This window comes from Acipenser ruthenus, chromosome 13, assembly GCF_902713425.1.
Source record: "Acipenser ruthenus chromosome 13, fAciRut3.2 maternal haplotype, whole genome shotgun sequence".
Classification (NCBI taxonomy): Eukaryota; Metazoa; Chordata; class Actinopteri; order Acipenseriformes; family Acipenseridae; genus Acipenser; species Acipenser ruthenus.
In genome coordinates this window covers 38103823-38121351 of record NC_081201.1, presented here as the reverse complement: position 1 = coordinate 38121351, position 17529 = coordinate 38103823, and the positions used below count along the sequence as shown (strand labels likewise).

The following is a 17529-nucleotide window of genomic DNA, read 5'->3' as shown; positions in this document are numbered from 1 at the left end:
TCATATTTAGTTCAATGCAGTTAACTTGGTGTTGGGATGGAATGGAACAGAATCTAATGTATAAACCCATCAGGAAAGGTTTTTAAATTAGTTGGGTATCTGTAAACCTGTTAATCTGCATTTAAGGTTGAAGCAGTGGAGAACCTACATCCTTCCCTTTTACTAATTGTCAAGTATGAAGCAGACTCAAGTTCTCAACCCCATGGGTACTGATGTGCGTAGAACCCTGTGCTGTGAATGCCTCTCCCTCCCACCCCCACCCCCACCCCCACCCCCACCCCCACTGCTCCAGGCATCTAGGTGGAGAAGGCAAGCTTAATGCTGCAACTGGAGTAGCCCTCATCACTGGCCATGCTCTGCAGGCTGCTGTGGTCATCGAGGTCGCTGGTACTGGTTGTGCTCACACTGTCCATTTCTCCATGGGAGAACTCTGTGCTTTCCATGTCCACCTCAATCTCTTCTACACAAACACACAGGGACATGGGAAAAAACACTGTCAGGACCAAAACTTGGACCACACCCATGTAACACAAACAGAATCAGCCTGTTTCCGTTACTTATTTTCAGAGAAAACAAACTAACTACAGCTCAATGATGCATAACATATAAAAGTGAAGTAACCACGGTTGGGAATTAACAATTTACAACTGCTGGATTGTACCACAAAAATTGCTGTCAACACGATCTAATTGGTGAATGAATAAATAGTGAAATCAGGTTGGAGCACAGTACAGAAACACTATAGAACGAATGTTATGTGCCAGTGTGACCTCAGTAAGCGTTAGCGGTCAGGAGCGTACCTCGATCTGAATCGGAGTGGTCAGAGCACAGGGTAGAGCCCAGGCTGTCCACGTGTATCCGTTCCCCGTCCTGGATCCCCCGGAGCTGCTCCAGCTGTCTCTGTAAGTGCCGCTGCTTCCGCTGCAGGGTCTCCAGCTGGTACTCACTCCTACGCTCAGTCTCTTCAAGTTTCTGCAAGAGAAGCAATACTCAGCTAACCGACATCTCAGCGGCTCTGCAAAAGGACACACGCACAAGCATTTATCTTGTCCTGTAAATAGCTGGAGCCTTTTGTTTTCTCTTACTTATAAAAGGTACAGTAAAACATGAAAAGTTTGCTGGCAATAAATATTTTTTCAATTTTATTAAGAATCTGCAAAATATACATGCCTCAAAATTAGCATAATTACTCAGTTCAGTTTATGTACAGTGTATGTGTAGTTTACATGTGTTGCTGTAAATATGTCCACAGTGACACATCTGCAAAATGAAGTTGATAAAGATATTTCCTGTTTTACAGTATGTGGGTATATCATTATTCCAGTTTTGTTATCTAAAGACACAATAATAATAATAATCTTTATATAGCGTCTTTCATAGTGGACCACCATCGCAAAGCGCTTTACAAGATACGAGACTAGAGTGTGTGAACTATGCATCAGATGCAGAGTCACTTACAACAACGTCCCACCCGAAAGACAGAGCACAAAGAGGTTAAAGTGACTTGCTCAGGGTCACACAATGACTCAGTGGCTGAGCTGGGATTTGAACTGGTTACAAGCCTGTTTCTTTAACCACTGGACCACACAGTCTCCAAAGAATTTTTGGCTACAGTATAAATAACCTTTTATTGATTTAGAAGCCAAGTGAAGCTATTGAAATGAAACTGAAACAGGTATGGTACTGGCAAATACAGTAACTACTTCTTCATAATGCATGCTGCGTCAATATGTTCCTTTAGCCACAAACATATAGCTGGGTTGATCCTCATCATGAGTTGTGCTGATAAGGTCAGGAATGTCCTCATTCTATGCTTACATGTGTTATCTTTAAGGTTATTATAACAAGTTCATACCTTAATATGTGCTTTGGCTTTGTTGAGTAACCCCAGTGTTGTGTGCCTGTTGCAGTCTGGTCCCAGTGGTATAAGTGCCTTAAGTCGCTCCAAACACAGTCGGAGGTGTGCTCGTCTGAAAAGAGAAATAGAAATAATGACTGTAAGCATACACAGGCAGTGTTTCTATGTGTCTCTGATCAGGTTTACATAGAGACGCGCAAGAATAACCAACTGGAAACAAGTACAAAAGTAATCCCTTAAATATTACTCACAATCATTTGAAAACTGACACTAATCTGTACGAAGATATGAAGATATTGAAGATATGATGACAGAATTTAATTATGATACAGCTAAATATTTTAAAGCTAACCATATTTGTTCAGGGTTTAACCAATCATGCCTTTTATATAAACATGTCCTTGCCACTACCTAAAATCAGCCCTTATTTACTGTAGTAGATCAATGTGCACAAACATGAAAATGAATAGAAAGGTTTGCTGATGATTGTCTACCACGTCCATCCTTGCAAAGGAGATCCAAATCTAAACGGGTGGTTCCCTGGTACAGTCGCAAACAATTTAATCAAATCATATTGTCAGTTAGTCACCTGCCTCTCCCTTATCTGAACAGGCTGCAGCTTTCTACAAGCCCACACTTGCTAATGTTGACCGATCACTGCGTTTCACAGCCAGGCTCACTCCTTTCTCACACACAGCCTGTTTATTCAACACCGTTAGCCTTCCTGTCAAGGGGAAAATGCACATAGTTAAATGCTTCAACGGTTATTCATATTTTGGCACCTGTACCCTGGAACAGAACACTGACTGAAGCTTACATCTGTTCCTAACTATACTGCAACAGAGAGACCCTCCAACCCTTTACTCCTTCAGAGCCGAGGAAAAAGGTTCACGCTGTACCCTTGTTTAAATGTGATTTTATTTGTATAAAGAAACAATAATATTGTGCTACATCAACAGTTGCATAATATAAACAGAGGAGCACTAAATACCCCCCCAAGTTGTGTGATGAATGATGGCGGGGCATTATTACAAGGCCCAATCAAGTTTTATGAACTGCTTTTAAAGCAAGTTACAAGTGAGCCTTTTGTGAATGGGTGAGTGGGAGAGTCACGCAGATCAACGGTGCAGTGTATGTACTGATTAATCCTACTTGGTTGATGCAAGCTCTGCAGGCTTCATCCATCAATTCTAGTTACAGTACAGCACATATTAAATACAATTACCCAAACCCCCAGTCGCCTCAGAGACCAAAGCCAGTTAAAGGGGGTCACCAAGGAAACAGGAATCCTGAATGCTTACAGGCAAGCAGGAATTGAGTCACCACAATCTTGCTAAACTAAATTGTAAAATAGATGACATGATACAAGCAGTTTGTTTTTTAACCTGTGCTATAAGGTACCACATGGGAACTCTCTGTGTACAGACAGCTACACACTTCTTAAAGGCTCTAAAACATCACATATAGAGAACTGCGAGCTGTTATTCTCTGTGGAGCCAAAAAGAACAAGGAAGGGTGGCTTCACTGTATGTAGGTGTGTGTATCTGCTCTTACTGTAGTGGTTACATAACAAATAGCTGGCATGTTCCCTATGCCCTTTGTCTGGAAAGGAGTTTTAGCTGCAAGAAAGCAGATAACATTGTATTTGAGGGTCAGCACCCATAGTGGAGCACAAGCTTACTACAGTATGTGCTTACATCCCATGAAATGAAGCTCTTTTCCAGAGTGGAAGAGTGAGAAAGACCACAATCAGCAGAAGAATAAAATATAGAGAAGCCCTGTAATGCAATATGAAATATCCTAGGAGTCTAAACATGTGTGTTGTGGTTAAGTGTGCTGTTAATGTTTATTTTATTTTACTAAACGGGCATAGCATTTTGTTTGTATTCTTGCTTGAGTATTTACACTGATTAAAGTAATTATCCTAAATGTTTTTTTTTTTTTTTTACCTAGTATAGGCTACTGCTTCTTGCCCTCTAGCAACTCTGACCAACTTTTAGTCACAGGGGCTCTTCGTTTTAGCTGTTTCAAAGCGTTTTCAGTGGAAGAGGAGGTTCACAATATTACAGCATTTATAGAATCCCAGAAATGCCTCTCGAATTGTTATTTTCTGGCACAATGAAATCCCTAGTACAGTCTTGTTTTATTCATTAAAAGAAAAGCCTTTTCCTGCACTCTGCAGTATAAACATGACCTCCCCAACAGAAAAGGCTTCCTCTTGCTTTTCCCTGGCAGGTCCCGCAGGGTTGCTCCTGCTGTTGTGCTTGGGTATTGTGGTTCCACAGTCCCCTGGCTCAGAGCTCTCCGGTCACATGCTGCCCTGTGGACACAGCAACTCAGCAGTGCAGAGACCTCAGCCAAGCACTCTCTGTGCCCATTGCAAACAATTCCAGACTGCCTGCCCTCATTTAGCTGCGCCATTTCTGACTGGAAATCAACTTTAACTTCAACATTGCAATCACACTGTCCGGTAACTTCAAATAAACAGGAATACGCTAAAGTTAAACTGGCAGCATGTGCTTTGCTTAACCCTTTCATGCACTGCAGGTACAAAAACAAAACTCTCTTCTAGTTTTTATATGGGGTCATATGGAAGACGTAAAATGCACGATGACCTCATATGAGGATGTCATTTTTCCCATATAAAGAAATGGGAACATGTTTTTAACATTTTCAATAAAAAATACATTTATTCTGTGTTCAAAACGACTTTTTTTTGCAGCTATTTTCATGCATAAAAGGGTTAAACGTCAAACTAGAAGTGCAAAGAACTTCAACCCTGTACGTGATCCCTGAGGGTTGTGTTGACTGCGGCTTGGCTAAGGTCAATATTTAAAGCAGACGTGTTTCAGGACCAGCATCTGATAAAATGATAAGCGCTGCACAACGTTTCTGTTCAATTATTCTAAAACTACCAGGATTGCTGCTTACACTACATGCATGTCTGTAGACTATTCAGCAGTGCTGATACATCCAATAAGATGTTTCCACCACACTGAAGTGTCTCCAACTGTTTCTGTTAAGGTTAAAGATCAGGACACAATAATTAGAGAGCGCCCTGTAATAAATCAGTTTGTTGCTCATAAACATGTAGGTATGCGAGACTCTAGTAATTAGGCTCAGTGTGCACTTTGGAAACTCGTATCAGCACTTCCCCATAGAAAAGGTATAATTTTCTTCAAAACTTGCCTCTGGTATATATCATTTTTAAACAGCAGGTTGAACAAAATGCTATTAACAGACAGAAAACCTGAAGATTAAGTTACCCACAACCACACACAAATTCAGGGATGCATGTCTTTATTTTGTCAAAAGACTTAACTGTGCTGGATGTGACAGTGTTTCGGAACATGTGCAAATTCTCTTCACCAGATACATTTTAATCCCCTAAAGACATTTTAAATTGCCACGCTTCAAAACAACTGTTGCCCCTCCAATAATAATGAATGCATGACAACTAGCCTAATTAAATATTTTCAGTGTCATTACCGTTCTTATACTACAAATTATTATTTATTTATTAGCAGACACCCTTATCCAGAGTGACTTACAATTGTTACAAGATATCACATTATTTTTACATACAATTACATTATTTTACATACAATTACCCATTCATACAGTTGGGTTTTTACTGGAGCAATCTAGGTAAAGTACCTTGCTCAAGGGTACAGCAGCAGTGTCCCCCACCTGGGATTGAACCCACGACCCTCCGGTCAAGAGTCCAGAGCCCTAACCACTACTCCACACTGCTGCCCTGTTGTGTTTCCACTGTACAGTACTCAACATTTAGGTGTTCCCCATGTATATACATACATAAAGATTATTTTGGGCAGTATTTGTAGAGGCCTGTAATTCAGGCATTAGAAGAACAATTGGAGTGTTGTTTTTGTCTGTTTCTCGGCAGACTGAAGTTCCTTGTGTGATTTTTGTGGTGAAGCCCCAACACTCCCACATGATACAGCCCTGTGGTTAAGTGGTCACATGATTAGCTCATAGTTCCCCAGAAACCACAGACTAGACAGATTAATACCTCCACCCCCGATCCCCTGTCCAAGGGGTACTGTGGAATACAATACAATATTCTCCCTTACTTCTACAGTATGCATTTCCCCAAGTGCAACTTTGCACCGTGACAGCCTAAATTAACTAAATGGGCCATTAGCACACACTAGCTAGATGTTAATCACAGTAAAAAGACCCTTTAAGGGTACTATTGTTGAGCATTAAGTTTTTAAAAATGTCATTTAAGGTTTAACACCCTAGTCCTTTAGCCCAGTCCAAACAATAAGTGCTATGGTGTAGTTTCCCCAGGCCATAAGAGTGCCACATCATGCATCAATACCATGCTTTTTACTCCACCCTTTGCAAAGGAAAGTGCATTGCCAGTGATGTGCGTCAGTGACTACAAATGGAACTAGAAAGGCGGTTTTCAATGCAGACTGTGCCGAAGCATCGACAGCTGTGTGGGAGCACAACCCACTGCGCCCCGTCACTAACACATGGATTAACCGACACGTGCAGCGGCTTTAATCTACTGGAGTGCAGACCCCAAGCTTTCACTCACGTAACCCTTTACAAGAACAAAGGCCACAATCAGGCTTCCCGTGGCAATGCACAAAGGATTAGGGGTATTGCTCAGGAGTTTCCCATAATGGGAACAGTACTTCTGAAAACGAGCATGAATGTTCAAAGTGCTTGTCAATAAAACTACGTTTTTCTAAAGAAAAGGTATGTGCTTGTAAAAACTGATGGGAAATAAATGTAAATGTAAAAACTAATAAGTAACAGCACTCTAAAACTGGTCACTACTGGTCTCACTGCAAACCACAGAAAAAATGGCAGTCAGTGCTCACAAAAAACAAAACACAACACAGACTAATTTTCCTCCCCTATGCAGCAGAGATTCAACCCTTTTAAAAGCACTGTTTCAAAGCACATTAATACGCAAGGACAGTAAATAGTTTGCAAATATCAATTGACAGAAGGCCTTTTTTCAGTACGTGGTTTGAGCCTTTTTTTTAAAGAAAAGCTCTATTTGTTTATCTCAATATCTGCGTGTATGAGCATGCATAGCCTATATATAGCTGTGTGTGCCTTTGTGAATTTCAGTTTATCCATTTCAATTGTTTTCTCAGTGATCAGCAATGACCCCTAATACAGAACCTCTCTCTCTGTGATCTCTGATTCTCACGCTAGCTACTCAGGCTGGATTAGCTCTGGTCAGCACTGGAGAAACGTGCTGACATGCGCTTTATCAACCAACAATCCAATAAACAGCTTTTCAGAGCCAAGAAAAGCTTACGAGGCGTCACATTGTACAGAACAAATAGTTCCAGTTTCATGTAACTGGTCACACTGCCTGAATATCAATAAAGTTATAATAATAATAAAGTTAAGAGAAATCTCCTTCGAGGGAAATCCACAAAATGAATAAAGTATCAGTTTTATCCCCCATTCCTGTCCCATGGCCTTTCTCATCCATACCAATTTATTATTATTATTATTATTATTATTATTATTATTATTATTATTATTATTATTATTATTATTATTTTATTTTTTTGCCCTGGATTGGTTTGGTCATTCCAGGAAGTACCTCAAGATTAGGGAGTGTGGAGACTGATGGCTAAAGGAAAAGGCGGGTACAGAATGACAGTCCACTCTTCCTGCAGCAGAGATTGAGATTTAGAGATTATCTCTACAGGAAAGGGTTGCTGATAGGTTTACACCCGATTGCTTCTAAACTGATGTCAGTGTAATTATAATTTTGACATCTACACTTTTAATACCATTGTCTTAAACTAAGACCGCTGAAAGTATCTTCTGATATCCCACAGTAAAGGTTACACCGAGAGAAACTAACAGGAATATGACTATTCTGACTTTTGGATCAAATTATGTGTCTTTATTGTCCATAAAAGTCTTTGTTGCTTTAAAAAAAACATGAAAAAAGGGTGGCGACAAGAGAATGATTTTATGTGTTTATGCCTGTAGTAGGCGTGGTATGGTATCAATTCCATGGCGGGGTTAAATAGCGTTAATGACAAGCATTTTTTTTCTGAATTTGTTCTATATTTAAAATGGCCTCTCTAAACAAAGGAAGCCATGTTTGGAAGTATTTTGAGGAACAGATGAGAAAACCGTGGTATGTAAATGATTATGCCAAACAAAATTGCCGTATCACAAAAACACAAGTTCAATGCTTCACAGTTTTAAATGAAAACATTCATAATTATTGTGGATGGAGTTACTGATGGCAATAAAAAGTAAACATCCATAACAACATTTGCTATAGATTTTGAGGACAGTGTGTGTGTGAATCGTGAATGCAGCAGTTTTGAAATTGATGTAAGATTATCCTAATACTGTGCCGACCCATAAAACAATAACAGCGAGGGTAGAAAAACTAATAGAAAATCGTGATGCAGCTGTTCATACAAAACTTTCAAAGGGAATAAAAGTTGCAATTACCACAGACTCGTGGACCCCATTCCCCAATCTTCCCATAGGTGGAAGACTTTTTTCAGTAAGTATTCTGTAAGCTTTTGGACCGAACAGCCGTTTATGTTTAGTACAGTTTTTATTTGTATGCTGGAACTACTGCACTAAAGTAAAGGACCTCCGAGTCACATTTCAAACAGGTAGGCCAGGCATCTCTTTTTACAATTTAATGTAAAGTTGTGAGGATATGTGAATTTGAATACTTTACGTTATTTAGTAATACTTGACCATATACAATTAACTGTACAAGAAGGCAAACATTATATTAATGACTTAATATATTACTTGATTGTGTGTTAATTTGGCACTTAAAACAGGACGTGGCAATGTTAGGGAGGATTATGTACACTAGTACAGTATGTAGAGGAGAGTGGATCCCTTTTCCAGAAGTGAAAGTATTTCCAACTTTTTTTCAATTGTAAGCACAACTCGCTTTCGTGCTGTACAGTGGGTGATGTTCATCTCTTTTTATTTAAGTATTTTTTTAAACCATATAATTTGGGGCAAAGTTACTTATAACAAAAAAAAAAAAAAAAAAAATACAAAAAAATGCAATAGGTTCCTGTTATCCGAAAATGTGTTCAATATGTATATAGTATAAAGTTATATCTTCACTAGCAACTTTAATTACAACCATAAATATAAACTTTCGATATATACTTTGATGTGTAGGTGTTTTATTTATTTATTTATTTATTTATTTATTTTTACTCTGTAGTTAAATCTTTGCAATGTTAAAACGTTATTTGCTTAGAAAATACTAACCAGGGCTGTCAGTATCTGAATGTAATATAAAGTGTGTGTATATAAATATGGTTTAAACGTTTAAACGCTGATATTGCAAAGAGAAAATTTACCAAAAGCATATCGCTACACGATACTTGTTTATATATGTATATTTGGTTTGGCCATCGTGCCGTTTGTTTTGTGTGTTTCTGTTTGTTTGTTTGATTTATTTAATAAACCCGCGCCCAGCGCTTCACCCGCAATACTGTGTCTGCATGTTTACATCCTGGTCTGTGACATCACCACCCAGCCATCCCTGACAAGCATGTTTAAGGAAATATGGAAAGAGAGATAGCCTGATAAGTCTGTTCTAATTGCAGCAGATCTATACAGTCAGAAATATTGTTTCTGAAGTAAACTGTTCCTTTTTGTTTTAATAAGGGGACACTCAGGATGTTTTCTCCATTGTGAAAGTCTATCACAACCTGCAGTACAACTGAAAACGTATTCCACCAACGACTACAATTACTGTCCCAAGTAAAATAAATGCAAGTCAGATTTTATTCTATTCTCCTACAGTAGATTTATTTGAAAGAATCCCCTTTGTCAGGGCATTAAAAGATACAATAAGAAAAACAAGACACTGAAGTGAAAATAAAACCACATGTTAAAACTAATCTGACCTGAACGGTGGTTCCCTAATACCACACAATAAAAATACCTTTGCCTATTGTCAGCCTGCTAGTTTCACTTCCAGCTGGCACTGATACCTTTGGAACATGAAACCTAAGTAACGATGGCATGACCCAATCACAGTTTAGGGATTCAGGGTAAAAAGGCAATGGCATACAGATTAGCTGTATATCTAGAACACATCTTACTTTCAGTTCAAATAGGCTGTTGCTGCTTAATAAGTACAACAGATACAAACAAACCAATAAACCTTTTTTTTTTTTTTTTTGGCGAGAGCCGAGTTCAAATCAGCATGAAGTTTTAACATCTACTCTCATGTAATGGAAATCATCATGTTGCTAAATTGTATCCTTGCCCAGCTTTATTAATGTCACCAAACATCCTAAGAAAATATAGTTATCGCTGCAACATCCACTCACCTGTTCTTTTCTAATTCGTTGTGTGTAGACCTGCATGAAAAATAAATAGGTATTAGAGATATCTAGGTATTGGAAAAGTACAAGAGCAGGCTTTATACAATAAACTCAGGATGTGGCTCTGTCTTACTGATCTCTAATATTGGAGAGCACCAGAAAGTCTACATGCTACCACAGTCTGACGCTGCATCAATGCTTTTCAGTGAAATAAAAACATTGTTGTTGTTGACACTGACGTACAATGAAGTTACAATTATTTCAGTGCAAAGCAGAGCACTACATTAAATGAAGTCTCATTCTTTATATGGTGTGCTATTTTCTAGCTGCTTACAGTAATATATTTTATTTCTTCCATATGATTTGTTCATTTAAACAAATAAAGCTGCATTGTGCTGCCCCTTTAAAGAAGCCACCTCATCCCATTTTACTGCTTTTAAACCCTCTGACCTATTTGAGGCAGCAGGCTCTGCACCACTCCTAGATTTACTGTACAGAACAGCCTTGTTTAAGTCTGCTCAAGCCAGTGTAGTGTTAATAATATAAAGTGAATCAGCTGGTCCCCCAACAGCTCCTTTGTATAGCAACATTATGAAAGACAACAAGCACTCCTGGGGGGTAAATAGCTGGGTTCTGTATAAACTGTAGTTCCACACTCGCAGCAGGGGTAACAGCTCCAGTGGCATGCAAGTACTTCACTTTATTGCCAGCTATTATTAATTATGTGTTTTTTTTTAAATTGCTTGAAAATGGCTGAAACAATTTTCTACTAATATAATACTAACAGTAATGAACCAATTTGAACCTTTCTGAGAAACAAATAATTTTAGAATCCAGATCCCACGTGCTTGTTAGCAACATTATGACACAATTACATACAGTAATTTGACTATTCTTTTTACTCTGAAATAACGACAAGGAGGCTGTGTGGTCCAGTGGTTAAAGAAAAGGGGCTTGTAACCAGGAGGTCCCCGGTTCAAATCCCACCTCAGCCACTGACTCATTGTGTGACCTTGAGCAAGTCACGTAACCTCCATGTTCTCCGTCTTTCGGGTGAGACGTAGTTGTAAGTGACACCCTAGTCTCTGTAAGTCACCTTGGATAAAGGCCTCTGCTAAATAAACAAATAAATCAATCAATAAATAAACGACAGGTTAAATTAAGGTGCTCACACATGTGCAGTGGCTCCCTCATAGGGTTTAAAACCTCACATATCACCCGTATACCAACCGAATTAGTCACTGTTTAGACTGTCCTCTTGCTAGGAAATTGACTGAGGGCGCTGGATGTGTTAACTATCAGAGAACCGAAGGAAAGGAAGGATTATCCTAACCGAATTAGTCACTGTTTAGACTGTCCTCTTGCTAGGAAATGGACTGAGGGCGCTGGATGTGTTAACTATCAGAGAACCGAAGGAAAGGAAGGATTATCCTAACCGAATTAGTCACTGTTTAGACTGTCCTCTTGTTAGGAAATGGACTGAGGGCGCTGGATGTGTTAACTATCGGAGAACTGAGGGAAAGGAAGGATTATTCATTTACAGAGGTACCATCAGTGTCACAATAACACAGTCACCACCAAATTATAAACCATGCCTGATTTTGCTTTTACTTGGGCATTGTCTATTACTCCGCCCGCCCCCTCTTAGTTCAGCAGCACACCACAGCCTGGTAAACACAGGTGTCATTTTTATTGTAGTTCGAGAATTAGGGCACTTGCACTCATAAAGCAGGTGTAATTTAGAGAGCCTCACAGAAAGGGGTGTGTTATGAATGGGAGTGTCATGATAGACATGTCAGAAATAAAGTACAGAAGTACTGGTGTAGAACCCCACTGTTGTGTCACTGTGTTGTCTAACACCTGTCTTTCCTAATCTTCATGGTCCCAGCAGGCAAGGGCTCTTATCAAAGTAATTATACTGAATTATTGATCGACTAGTTTTTTTCCTTCAGAGGAAACATATTGTTTAAAATGGGGGTAACTATTCATATTCTAATCTAATATGATAAAGATTGTCACAGTCGCAAATAACATCAAGCGTATGCAGTCCATATCATTTGCAACAGCTGAAAGCAAACATTTATTAAAAAAAAATAATAAACCATGATTTTTTCCAAGTTATACGCTTGGAGTATCATCCTTCAATGTTCTATCAGAGGACAGGAATAATCACTTTGACCATAAATGGACACTCACTGAGACGTGAAATATAACAGGAACTAGTATGAGTGATCTTTTCTAAATTGCTCTGTTTCTAGTACTTACTGCTTACATTTATTTGTACACTAATAATAATAATAATAATAATAATAATAATAATAATAATAATAATAATAATCAGGCTAATAAAAACAGAGAATGAGAAACAAGCCGTCTTCGAATGTTTATAGTAGTTGCCAATAAGGACATTTCAAAATAAAAGTATACAATTAAATACAGCATTTAACGTACTTTCAGTCTCGATCTGTCACCAAATGAACAGCTTTGCTTAGGGCTAATGTTACGATGCATTAACTTCTAGAAACACATAAGCACCCATAATGTTGCTGATACAATTAAAATAATGTTAAAGGGGTAGTAAATTGCACACCGCTCAAATCCTCCACGCTGCAGTCGGTTTGACAATCAGCTGAGAGCTCAGGCTAGAGATAGGGTTCCCCTCTCCTAAAGCAAACTGAAACATAATTTGTTGAACAGCGTAATAATAATAATAATAATAATAATAATAATAATAATAACAACAACCTGAAATCAACATAATTCACGAAAGCATTCTTGTATCAATAAAAACCACATGGTTTAACATTGTCGTGATCCCTTTCGTAATAAATCCAATTAGGAAACGTGTGTATGTGGAAATAGTGTACAATTATTATTATTTATCAAAAACGGGTGCAATAACACTTGAAAACAAATGGTTTCCTATTTACCACGACATTTCGCCAATGGTTCCTGTACCTAACACCATAATAACATTTCAAAATAAATAAACACACACGAAAATACATAAATAAACACTACTTTATATTAGATGACGTTTGCTTACCTGTTGTCATTGCTGCTAGTTTTTTTATTCCTGAATTTTCGTTGTCTTTGATAGTTTGAGTTCTGGCCAGATTGACATGTCGATGCATATCCGTGTTCGCATTCTGGAAGGGGGAAAAAAGCGTACAAATTAAGTGACAAAATACTGACAGTTGGATAGTTATTAACAGCATATAAACACATAAAAAAAAAATAAAAAAACAACATGGCGTTTGTGGTAGCTTCTAAGATCTATACGATGTAAATGAACTCTTCAATCGTATGACCCCAAATAAACGGTTGAATGTATTGTTGAAAATATGTGTGTGTTTACTTTATACCGTAATCTACATAATACATATTAAAAAAAAAATATTCACCTCCGCGCCTGAATATTTATAGCAAATTATTACACCTATCGATTTCATAACTGAAATTTGAAATTCGAATTTCAAAGAATAGTTTAAATAAATATGTATAATTTATACAAAAGTATTAAAAAAATAAACGCCACTAGTTTTTAAATAAAACGTAATGTTTTTGCTTTCATTACGTACCTCTCTCCCTTCTCTCTAAATATTCTGCAGCTTCCAGCAACCTCTGGATATTAATAAACTGCACTGCTGTCATTCTTATTTCCCAAATATTAAAAAAAAGAATAACTCCGGTCCTTACTGCTAACAATAAATGCAATATCAATTGCCTTTGATATTGCTTAGTAATTCGGTCCTTTTTTATATAGTTTTTTGTTGTCAAGTACACGTATTTATGATATTGCTTCAGTGTTTTAAAAAGAAGAAGGATCAAACTGGAGTAGTTTAGGCTTCCAAAAGTACTACAAAAAAATACTAAATAAAAGATATTTAGAAATGCTATAAAATGTATATAAATGTTATTAAAAAAACCCCACAAAAGCCCAAAGCCTCTAATCCCTTCTGCCAGTCTCTGCTCCTCCCCCGGCTTGTTTACCTGGCTTCCTAACGGAGGGGCGGAGACTCGTGAAGCTCGCCCGCAATGCTCTCTGGGACTTGACGTTCTTTTACCCACTCTTTTAAAGAGACAGTCTGAACTGCGCGCACGTTTTTAAATGTACTGTACAGATATGTGTGTTTATCCCTTTAACAGTATATGTGGCACTGAACATACTTGGGAATTCATTATTGGGAAACGTCTAAAGTCAAGAGGATTGGTATGACTGTATACTCATCTCAGGATGCTTATGTGTACAAAGATAAAGACTGGGCGGAAATACCCTAGATACAGCACTTTCCCGTGTCTCTAAAGAAAACAGACAACAATACCCACAGAAGTTCATCGATCACTCAAACTACTTTGTCCCCTGATAAACTTATATCAATAGAAAAAACCCCACAGATTCTGTGTGCCAAACAATGCTCAACATATTGCATCAGTAAAGAACAGATATAGTTTTAACATAACCCTTAACCTGACACAGCTATGTACATATTATATTGAATATATCTGGGTTACAATAATAATAATAATAATAATAATAATAATAATAATAATAATAATAATAATTTACAGTGTAGCGCCTGCAAAATGGGCCTGTGACCCTAAAAACACACACACACACACACACACACACACACACACACACACACACACACACACACACACACACACACTACAGGTCTGACAGCATGTCCCTAAACCTGCACGCCAGTGTTCTGCGCTACGGTTTCCTTTAAGAAAGGCATGACGACCATTGCCCTGTAGTTTCCAGGAACCACACGTTGCCCCAGTCTGTAAAAGCCCGGCCCAGCAACAAATGACGTAAAAGTATAAGACGAGAATGATTGGAGAAGAGCCTTGGTAAGAAGGTCCCGTGACCCCTACTTTGACCAATCAGCATAGACTGGTTTGTTTCCATGTGGAAACCATGTGAGACTCCTGCTGGGACCAGGAAGGGAGGTCTGTTGTTGCTTAGTAACTAGTGTATGGTGCAGAGTGGTATTGGTTTTGTTAGGTTGTTATAATGAAACCTGGATGTTACGACTGATAAAAAACGAAATTGTAAAACTGAATTAAACACTAGCGTCACTGTGTTTGTCATGTAAAATGTGACACTTGCATAAAACACGTCTGCTTTATGTACGAAGGCTATGCTGTGCATACATAAAACACAATGCAGTCTAGTTTAAGGATAATATATAATACAGCAAGGGATTCTGTTTAGGCCTAAAATAACGCAGCATGAAAACACTAAGATATTATTACATTTTAAATGAGTAAGTGAACACTGTCAACAAAGAAACACAATTACACATTAGCACGGTGCTGTTTTCCTCCTAGTATATAAATCATTAAGGAGGAGATAACAGTACCATATGCATGGCATGTGATTTACAGACTGTTTTATTATTATTATTATTATTATTATTATTATTATTATTATTATTATTATTATTATTTATTAGTTGTGAACAGTACGAATGCATTGCTCGGTGAGTATAATCGAGACCTCAGTTTACCACGGTAGGTCACGACTGCACTACCATCTCCACATTACATTTACGACGCTTCTGCTTGACTGATAGGGATCTCTTCACTTAAACTTGTGTCCGCTGATGTAACGATCTATGCGTTGAATTCATAGTTTGTATTAACTGCTTGCATCACATAAAAATATGTGTATAGTGTATATGCAAAAAAAAAAAAAAAAAATCAGTTATGTTTTTCTCCATAGATTTAGAAAGAAATACAGTACGTGCATTTTAATTAATCAAAATGTCCACGTGTGATAGGCATTACTACGGTTAGATTTACATAGGCTATTGATTTGATTATCTGTTTTAAGTTAAATTTTGAAAACAAAATGTGAACAAACAAATCACAATTACTTATTTTTAAAAACAACTAATTGAAGTTGCACTGTAGTGTATAAAGAGGGTATTATTTGAGATTACTGCAATCATAGCATTCATTAGCGTGCCCTCTGCTGTCAACGGGACTTGTGCATTGATTAATTAACATAAAACAATAGTTATTTTCACGCATGATATGTTGAATCACACACTCTTACTTGAAGTCAATTTGCTAATTTATTCTGACAGCATGCATACGAACATCAAAACAAAATCATTAGCCTAAACCTTATACGTTAAATAAACTGTTCCCTACCGTTTCTACGTTGTATATAATACAGTTAAACAAAACATACATGCTTAAAATAAGCATATGTCTCTTGACTGGAAGTAGACGAATTCAGCAGTTAATTTTCCAACTAATTCCTTTGTTGTCTGTGTGAAGTTGGAGGTGTGTACCTTTCTCTGTTTCTTTATTCGCTTTATTTATTCAGTAGTAATATTCAACACTTACTTCCACTTGGCTTCTCATTCCTTTCTATGTAATTGGCTGCCTTCAGCAGAACTTGCACATTTCTTAAGAAAGTGTCTATCTGGTCCAAAGCAGAGTCATCGCTGCGTACGATGCTATTAAAAGGACAGCAAGACACTTCGGTCAAATCTTGCTGATCCATTGAAGTGTCCGACTCCGAGAAAACATCGTCAGTTTGTTGCTCAGTCCTTCGCCTTTCACGTCTAACCATGCTTTTTCTTTTTTAAACAAACAAACAAATAAATAAATAAATAAGGAATTGTTAAAGTAAATCTTTGGTCTACTGCTGTTCTGTCCTCGTCTGGTGCTTTTTTTGTGTGAAGTCAGTGAATGAATGAGCGAAGGACCTGAGGGTATCCCCAAGGTCCTAATGCCCGTGGTTTAAACCCAAGCCCTCCCCGTTTGAGTCAATGGATAGAACGGGCATTGGCGCCTCTGAAAGTCATTTACCGCCCCGATCTGATTAACAAGCATTAGATCCAGTACCAAGAGTGGGCGCGCAGCGCTGCCTATCTCTACAAACAATAAAGAAATGTATCAAATCAGCAGACGCTTGACACACTGATTCTACAAGGCTGCCTTAGCAACACAAGAACCCGAACTGCAATAAACACACATTGAAAAGCGAACTTTCAAAATCAAGTAATCCATAGGGTTTTTTTTAAAACACTATTAATAATAATAATAATAATAATAATAATAATAATAATAATAATAATAATAATTTGTGAAATGCTTTTTTTTCTATAGATTGTATGGATTAGGTTATTTGGAGATTACATGCATGTAGTAAAGTTGCAGTATTCTCAAAGCCCATCATTTAGATTCATTTTTTAGTAATTCCCATACTTGTAATATTAAAGGTCATATGTACTGACTGCCATTTACTATAAACTAACTGTAGGCTAGGCTTCAAATACCCGTTGAGGACAAGTGTTAGGAGACCTGTCT

At 37.8% G+C, this 17529-nt stretch overlaps 1 protein-coding gene across 3 annotated transcripts; it reads right to left on the bottom strand.

Moving 5' to 3' along the window:
• Positions 1 to 284: 284 nt before the first annotated feature.
• On the bottom strand, positions 285 to 16970 carry LOC117417904 (max-interacting protein 1-like). 3 transcript variants are annotated; one of them, XM_034030292.3, is made up of 6 exons: positions 16561 to 16964; positions 13241 to 13343; positions 10201 to 10230; positions 1856 to 1970; positions 801 to 972; positions 285 to 460 (listed from the first exon to the last, which is right to left on the bottom strand). In XM_034030292.3, exons 1-6 carry the CDS (start codon positions 16787 to 16789, stop codon positions 297 to 299), a joined length of 813 nt encoding a protein of 270 aa, XP_033886183.1. In that variant the 5' UTR covers positions 16790 to 16964; the 3' UTR covers positions 285 to 296. The 3 variants fall into 3 exon arrangements, with proteins under 3 accessions (XP_033886183.1, XP_033886184.1, XP_058841274.1); XM_034030293.2 differs by lacking the exon at positions 16561 to 16964 and adding an exon at positions 13776 to 14175; XM_058985291.1 differs by lacking the exon at positions 10201 to 10230 and having other exon boundaries at positions 16561 to 16970.
• Between the last annotated feature and the right edge of the window lie 559 nt (positions 16971 to 17529).